General features: G+C 48.3%; 1 protein-coding gene across 1 annotated transcript in view; it reads right to left on the reverse strand.

Annotated features, from left to right (window-relative positions):
- Nucleotides 1-8,003, reverse strand: part of PDZRN3 (PDZ domain containing ring finger 3) — a 126,979-nt gene extending 118,976 nt beyond the window's left edge. Inside the window, exons 1-3 of the mRNA XM_048957801.1 lie at nt 7,058-8,003; nt 1,712-1,798; nt 462-569 (exon numbers count right to left, since the gene is read on the reverse strand). Coding sequence (XP_048813758.1) covers nt 462-569; nt 1,712-1,798; nt 7,058-7,774 — 912 coding nt within the window. The 5' untranslated portion in view covers nt 7,775-8,003. The remainder of the gene's footprint in view (nt 1-461; nt 570-1,711; nt 1,799-7,057) is intronic.
- Between the last annotated feature and the right edge of the window lie 898 nt (nt 8,004-8,901).

An 8,901-nucleotide genomic window follows, 5' to 3' on the forward strand; every position in this document is an offset into this window, starting at 1 on the left:
GAGTACCTCAGGCAGGTTTATAATAAATCCTACAGAAACTGCAGAGTAGAATATTTTCTGGCCATTCGAAACATTTATTACCTTTGGTCTTAGAAACCAGGATAAATAAAATCAAGGTTTACACTACAGATATTTCACATATGGTTTTAACTAAATAACTTACAAGTTTCCAATAGCTTTAAAAAGAAATATCTACGGCATACCAGATAGATACTCGCTCCTCAGAAAGTCAGGACGTGCACATACCAACCATAATCTGGTTTCTATATTTAGGTAAGAACTATACCTAAAGCCACAGAGGTCAGCACTGAATCAAGTCGAGCATATTTTAGCAGACATGTCTTCTAGACAGTGTTTACCACGGTACATTTCTCCCGAACCCACGCTAAACTTCATGCCATTTGAAGACATGACAACAGAACTCGGACTATTAAAAGAGGCTGGATAGTGTACTCACATACCTCAATAATCCTGTCATGAATTTGGAGCCCTCCTTCCTTAGCAGCAGGCCCAGTGTCAACTATTTTTGATACAAAAATTCCTTCGCTGGCTGAACCATCTTGAATGTCCTTTAAAGATGAAATGAAAAACACATTACTGAACCTTGAAGTAACTCTAATTTGTGCTGAGCTAAAACTCGCCTGTGCCACAGCAGTGCATGTAATTCAGAATAAATATTCTTAGTGATGTCTTAATATGGGCCTATTTGGACTAATGAGAACACCTGATCCTCCCATTCTGAGTAACTGTACAGCCAGGAATGGACTTTCATTAGGCTCATCATTTGCAGGATAATTGTTTTCTTCTGACTTAGGCCAGCTCAGTAGTAGCTGTCATAATTATGATAATGTAGAATCCAGTGAGACAGCAGCCTGATTGCACATCAAACAGAAAGCAACAGTGCGTTTTTATTTTTAGTTGCACGGCTCTTCCTCTGGAACCTTGGAAATAAAACTGTGAAAAACAACCTCTAACTAATAAGGTATCTTCACATCCCTGTCTATTGTGAAATCAGCTATTGGTGCAGAACAGTTTCTCAGAAAAGGAACTGAAAAATGTTAACTATAAACAATAACTTTCAAGTGAATTCACCAGGAATAAATTGTCATTAATGTCACATTTCCGACAGTCCAAGGAGTAGTTCTGAGTACTTTTCTAAATTACTAGGACAAGGTATATTCCACTCCTTGATCTAATTAAAGTCAGATGCAGCAGCTCCTGCCAGCAAGCATCAAGAAAAAATACATTAGTGAGTGTGTGTGCAGGAAACATCTGCTGAAATCATGGAATTCAAAAGTAGGTTGTTTAAATTACATCCCTTCACCTGCACAGAGGGCAGCCTGGTCTCTGGTGGAAAGGAGAGTAAATATCGATTTCTTAATGAACTGTAAAAGGTCTAAAGCTGCGGTCCTGAACTCGTGCACTATCTTTGAAACAGTACGGTCTGAGAAAAAGGTACCGGGGCTTTCAGCGTTTTGGGAGTGACATTCCACCTGTGTCAGTGTCACTAGCTGTGACCGGGTGCGAGACTGAAGATGTGAGAGACAGGAACATACAGTCAATAGACCTCCAATACTAATCTGAATGTAAGATTTGCTCTGAAAGAATCCCAAGAGAGCCAAATAGTTGTCAGCAGCATTTTTCCTCTAAGTGTTGACCTACATGCTTTTCCCAACTGGAAAGGGCAAACATATTTTAACAATTAACATACCACGCACGGTCGGCCACCAATAATATTAAATCCAAGAGAGCCTGAGTCACGATGAAGGACGAGAGTCAGTGCTTTAGTTTCTTCACCCTGTAAAGAACAGAGAGATGCATTCAAAGCATTTGTGTGCGCTGATGAGCAGGACAGATAACACTTCTATCCCGGGCTGTTGGGTCGCTTTGTTAGTTCCTTTTCCCATGAAGTTTAGAACAATTCTGCGGGAGAGCTGGGAAGGCAGCAGCCCCGGCTCCAGCCACCCCACGGCGCCTCTGCAAAACCCGCCCTGGAGATTTATGCGTATTTTTTATTGAGATCTACAGTGAGACACTTAACAGCAACAGAAGATATTTATATGCAATACTGTTCCTGCAACTACTTGACCCAGTCATATGTGATCTGTTATGTAAAATACTCCGCGGCTCCAGTAGTCAGATTCTTGACTTTTCCAGTGCTTGAGGGTGTCTGAAGGGCTGCATTTTTATGTTGTTGCTCTCTGGCGCTAGCTGCAATACATTGTTTTAAACAGTATCGAATATGAACTGTGATACAACAGCAAATCTCTGGCGAGCTTTAGAAACAGCTTTAAACAAAACTGCTACAAATTTTGCAAAGGGGCTGTGGTGCTAATTGCCATTCACAGCGCCTGCTGGAAAGAGACGCTGAGCACAGTTTTCTTCAGAATTTTAACACTAGCAAAACACAAATCCCTCAGCACTGAAAACTGTTGTATTAATTCTCTAAAACATGAAATTCTGCAGTGAACAAATGTCTGATTATGAAAAAAAAAAAAAAAAAATTAAAAAAAAATGCCCAACAGAGAAAGGCAGGACAGCCTTGTAATATCCGAAGGACTGTGCAAACATCATTTGCTATCCTGACTTACCCAAGCTTGCTCCTAAGCACAGATGTGCTCATAAAAGGTACATCTTCTATAAACGTATACAAAATCTCTTTTGTGACAGTGTGATGCTACTTAGGCCTCTGCATTTTGCTAGGACAAACCTGCATGCACACACTACAGAATACAACTAAATCCTCACAGTGTAATCAGACTCAATTAAGTGCTGTCAGCAAACAGCAAAACACTACAAGACTATACAACAGCTCACAATTACAAAAAGCCATCTAAATAATAGTCTCTTTTTCAGAAATAAGAACAGGGTACTCCCAGCTGTACGGTGTGCATCCACAGATATCTGTGAACATTTCTACCTCTGAGATTTTTTCTTTGCTTTATCCATAGGGTGAAAAAGTTATGAACACAAAGAAGGTTTGAGGAAGTTATCTTACAAGTCTGGTTTTCATAACCAATTAATGACAGAAATTACAACAGTTACATTGTAATTTGATGCAGCTGGTTTTAGTTTGTGCATTTTTCTTCTAACATATCAATTTGAAGTTGCCAATCAAATATTCATGTCTATTAAACTCATAAAAAAGTGTCCAAGTAATCCTGGATTACTGAATTACTCTCATAGATTTTGGGAAGATTACAAAGCCCAAATTCCTCCCGGTGTAAGCTGGTGGAGCTCTGCTGACCACAGAGCTGCTGAGCCAACAGGCTTCACCTGAAAATGTGGTTTACAATTTTCTTGTCAGATTGTGATCTTATCTTTCCTACAGGTCCTATAGTAAGTACACTTGGGCCTGTTACAGAGAAATGTGAATGAGTTCCAACTAATTTTATTTTAATTTGACTACACTCAGCATCAGTAAGAATCAAGTACTCAGAGGAGGACTGGAAAATGAAGTAAAGGCTGTTGCACTGTGAGCCTTCAAACCTGTATGTCAGACAGCATTTCAAGGAGCAAACTTACAGTCCTGTGGGGCTGCTTTCATGGACTGATAACTCAGCATTTGAAAGACAGGGATGTGATAGTGTCACTGTTTACTTCCACTGTTATGCCTTTTAAAAAGGCAAATCAATTAGAACAATCAAGAAACAATTACAACATTGCTCTTGAGACACTTCTCTAATTAGAATTGAATGCTTTCATTAAAGCCTCCTTATGTGGCTACGATTTGATGCCTGTATGCCTAGCAGAAAAAGTAGTAAAGCAGGTAGCCAAAAGTTGTGGAAAAAACCCAAACACTCCACTGCAGTGTTTTTCTTTAGTATTCCTGAAAAATGAACTAAGGGGTGTTAAGAAACTTTCCGCTCAGACCTGACAGATCTGTACCCTGTCTGCAGCGTCCTTTTGGCAGCAGAGTAGCGTTACAGACAAACCCCTCATGTCATTCAGTGATAACTCCACCATCTGTGCTGAACAGCCAAGCACATGGAAGGCAGCAGTGCATTGCTTTGCCAATTGGTTACTTTTGCAGATTCTCCTCTCAGTCTTAGCAATTTCTTTCACAACTGCTTTTGCTTCTTAAGGAAGCCACAATGTAAATTACTCTTCCAGAGCTCTGCCATTCTTTCCTCCTCTAATATGTCTAGCATTACAGTGAAGCAATCATTAGGCAGTGAGATAACTGGAAATGCTGCAGCTCCCTGTTCTTCCCAGCTGAGTAATGGGGATCTAATAGACTGCCTTTTGCTTCATGTATTGCAAGACTGATTTCTTTGGTAATACAGTGGTTAGGAAGCTCTGTCTGTAACAGGAAACACTTCAGCCCCTTGTTTATTGACTGCAGCCCAGCTGAGCCTGCTTGGGTCAGCCTGAGAAAGAACACAATCATGTCTTAAAGGGCTTCCTTTGGCATTCATGCAATTAAAACCTGTGCTACTACCTCCACATAGGCACTAAACCACAGGTCTTAAACACCAGATCATGAATTGGTTCCTGTAGCCAGTAAAGCAAAAGGGCTTAAGACCGGACTTCCAAAGACTGTGCTTTGCCACGCCTCAAAGCCTTCATTCACCTTTGACAGACTGACATTTGTACAGTATAAATGCCACCCTGAAAGCACACCTTGCCAGGCACAGCTTTGACACTGCAGACTGGAATCAGCACCAAGAGCTGGTTCAGATTCCCTCCTACAGCTTCCCAGAGGACTTTGATGGCTGTGTACATAAAGGCTCGACTACATCAGCTTATCAATAGGTGTGAACAGTGGTATGTTTCAGCAAGGATTAAGCATTGTTTGAATAGTATGAGGTTTTTCTTGCTTACTTAGACTTTGATGTTTCAGGATGGACAGGTCTGATCAAAGGGAACAATAATTTTGAGTAAGACATGCTGCCTTCTCCACCACTCCCTCCTTAAGCTTGTCCGCAATAAGCGTCACCTCTCAACCGAGGGATAAAGTCTCCCTCTCAATAAGCCTTCAGATTTGTCTTTTGGAATAAGCATGGGTCAGACATCCAGTAAATACACTGTGAAATTAAACTGTTCCCTCAGTGGCTAAGAGGATGGAAAGGCGTACACATGGTAAACAGAACTAGAATTATTTAACAGCCACCTGTTTAATGGACTAACAGAACTGGGAGGTATTATCAGAAGACTCTCTGAGTGTGTATAAAATATATATTTTGTGTATGAATATTGTTATGGCAACAACATGGGAAAGCTGAGTGACAAATGCAGTGCCACAAAGGAAGGCTGTGTTAATGCAGATCTACGTGTGTGGAGCTCGCCCAGCCAAACGGCCAAAAGTTTGGGTCCTTCATGATGGGTCTTTCATCCATCACTATCATATTTCCCCTTAACTAAGCCTTTAAACGGAACTGTAAGTGGGCACTTTGTTTTGACTAGAAGGAACAACCTCTGATTTATTCTAGTCTGCTTCTACATCTGCAGAAACAAGCAACCACCCATCAGCAGTCAGAACATCCCTTTTTCTCCATCTGCAGAGAATCCAGAACATCCTACAATAAGTTTGGGAATCACCACATTCTGAACCATTCATTAGTGCTAGGTGTTTTAACACAGGATAATTACAGTTTATAACAAAACCTATCTAGTATGAGTATTTTCATAATAAAATAATGACAGCAGTGGTGCTGCACGCTTTGGATATGCAATTTCCTCTGAAGTTGAGGTCTGTTATTCTATATTATCATACATGTAATCCAGGCAGTGAGGAATCTAATCCTCAGGCAAGCACACAATGCCCTGCCAAGTGTTTATAACCGGCATCCTACGCTGTGCAGCCTGTGCTAGAACCTCTGAGCAAACAGCCCCTAAGGAACAGCTTGGAAGCAGGCCACATCCCCAAACTGGAAAGCATCCCCTGCGCTAGGTGATTACCAAAGGCTTTTCAAAACACTCTCTAGAGCACAAAGATGCAAGTTTCCTGATTGTACTTCTTTGGGCACAAGGCAGACATAAGCTGTTGGTGTTGGAGGGCTGCCCAAACTGCTGTGAAAGACATGTGATTGACCGCTGAGCCACAAGCCTGTGGTGACATGACACCTTCCAGCTTTCTTCGGATTAGGCACTGCTTCAGAAAGCTGCACAGCAGCTTTTTGTAATAGGGCTGAAATCCAGCCCGGTCCTTCTGGCCAGCTGCATCCATCAGTTTGATAAGAAATTTTGCTGTTAGCATACAGTTATTGGTAGTAGCACCTTTGGTGCAGCTCACTAACTTCACAGAGTGAAATAGCGCATAAGCAACACGACCAGCACTGGCCTTGGAGCAGCATGAGGGAAAGCTGTGCTGCTGGGAGCAGAGCAGAGCTGAGGTGTGAGGAGGCAGCAGGGCTGTGCGGGGGCTCCGTGTGGGTCAGCATCCCTCCCAGAACTGCCCCAAGTCAGGAGAGTCGGCTCAGTGTTAAGATACTTTCCTTGTTGGCAAAACCCTGAAATGGTGGCCTCTCTAAGAAGAAAACACAATGTAACAATGAGTTTTGTCTCCCTTGCACAGCTCCTGCTGCCCCAGCACCATCGCGGCGGAGACACGGCTGTGACAGTCCGAGCAACTGAGAACTGCCATGCGGGGATGTGATTGTGCCGGTATGTGGCCGTGCCGGGATGTGGCAGCGCATTTCGGGTCACCGGGAGGGCTCCGAGTCTCTTCATTTAAAAGATAATTGGCTCCGAGCGCTTCCCTCGCTGGGGAGCCCCTTTCCAATTAGAGCTCGGGGGCTGTTGCAGCTCTGCCTTTTGATTCTGGGCCCTTTATAAATAGCCTATTTCTGACTGCCTGGAATCAAGTTAATTTTTCTCCTCAGAAATTGATCTTTTAAGGACAAAATGCAGGGACTGAGCAGGTGTCTGACCCCGGCACGCAGACAGCACAGCGTGCCCCCAGGGCACCGAACACCCACCCAGGACCCCCCAGCCCCTGGAGGCTTAGCGCCATTTCCAGCCCCGGAAACTCCAGTTTCGTTACGGGGAGAGAACGGAGGAGAACACACGCCGGGTGCCGCGGGCGGGCGCGCTGTCACCGCGGGGCCGCCCTTACCTTGCCGGGCGATGCGGAGCGGGCGCGGGCCAGGGCGTCCAGGCGGGCGCTGTACTGCGTGAAGCGCTTCTGGTAGCGCAGCGCCGTCACCTGCAGCTCCAGCTGCGCCGCCGCCAGCCGCGACAGCAGCGACTGCTCCCGCTTCCCGGCGCGCAGCGCCTCCTTCTTCAGCGCCTTTTCCAGCGCCGCCGCCCGCGCTTGCAGAGCGGCCCCGTGGGCGCGCAGGGCCCGCAGGCAGCTGTGGCCGCCGCTCCGGCGCTCGCCGTGCGTGAGCATCAGGCCGCAGCCCTGCTCGCACAGCCCGGCCGGCCGCGCCTCGCAGCGCTCCCGCATGTGCGCCTCCACGTCGCGCAGGTTGAGCACCTGGCGGCAGCCGCGGTTGCGGCACTTGGCGGGGGAGAAGTCGCAGGTCTCGGCGTGCTCTCCCAGGTGCTGCAGCGGCACCACCGCCTCGCAGCCCCGCGCGTGGTTGTCGCATTTGATGTCCAGCTTGAGGATGAGGCTCTTGAGGGGCAGGACGTGGTTGAGCTCCTTGGCGGAGATGCGCTGGCAGTTGGCGGGGCAGCTGCCCTGCTGCACCACCCAGGGCAGCACGCAGCCGGCGCAGAACACGTGGCCGCAGGGGGTGGTCAGCGGGTCCTCCAGAACCTTGTTGCACAGGTTGCACTTGAAGTCGGGGTCCACTTCCCCGCTGAAGCGATCCAGCTCGAATCCCATCCTCCTTCCGTTTTCCAAAAAATAATAACGATTAAAAAAAAGAGAGGAAAAAAAAAAAAAAAGCCCAGCCGAAGTAAGCGAAGCGCGGGCGGGACGGGGGAAGCAAAGCAGAACCGGCAGCCCCAGCTCCCCGCGGGCAGTCCGGCCCGCAGCGCCGTCACGGAACGGCCGCTCGTTGTCCGCCGCTCCCGCGGAGCGCCCGGCCCCGCTGCCCCGCTCGCTGCACTGCTGGCGCCGCCCGCACCCAGCCCGGCGCGCGCCCCGCCCCGGCCCGGCCCGCGCCGCCCCTCAGCTCGCGCCGCCCCCCGGGCCCCTCGCAGCTCGTGCCGCCCCTCAGCCCGATCGCAGCCCCGTGCTGCCCCTCAGAGCCCGTCGGAGGTGCGCCGCCCGTCGCGGCTCCGTGCCGCCCTCAGAGCCCTTCACAGCCTCTCGCCGCCCCTCGCAGCCCCGACGGAACGGCCCCCAGGGCCCCCGGTGAGGCACAAGGGCGGCTTTGTGCTCTCGGGCGGGGCGATGTGCAGCTGCCGTGCCTCTTGCAGGTGACGGGGAGCACCGGGAGCGCTGGGGGGCACGTGGCGTGCCGGCCCGGTGGGAGCCACTCCGTCCTTCTCGTAACGTGTTTTCCTTCATGGTAAGACAGAAGCCCAACTAGAAGCGTCAGCTTCAGTGACCTCCACGTACACCTCATCGCGGGGCAGTGATTTCTGAACCTCAGGGGTGTTGTCGTCCTCTGCCCGACCGCTGGGAGGTGCCTGGCCGGTACGCACGTGGCTGTGCTCCGGGATGCCTCAGGCACGCACGTTTAACACCAAGGCGTCCGCTTCTCTAGCTGAGTTCCGTCTGTAGCTCGTTTCACTCCAGCTACTCATGATCCATAAAGCTAAAGGCAGCGTGCATCTGTACATGCAGCGAGTTGGGTATGCTATTAGGGAAGTTTTGCTACAGGCTGTTTGGAGATAGCTGCTCTAAATCAGAGCCCTTTGTGACCACCGCCTTGCGACCTTCCTTAGATGAGCATAAAGTGCTCCTCACACGCTGAGGAGCGGGCTGCAGCAGGTAGGGATGATAACGCCGTGTCCATCACCGACATCCCGGCAGTTTGGGGCTGCTGCTCCCAGCTGGGTGTG

This window comes from Lagopus muta, chromosome 11, assembly GCF_023343835.1.
Source record: "Lagopus muta isolate bLagMut1 chromosome 11, bLagMut1 primary, whole genome shotgun sequence".
In the NCBI taxonomy this organism is placed as follows: Eukaryota; Metazoa; Chordata; class Aves; order Galliformes; family Phasianidae; genus Lagopus; species Lagopus muta.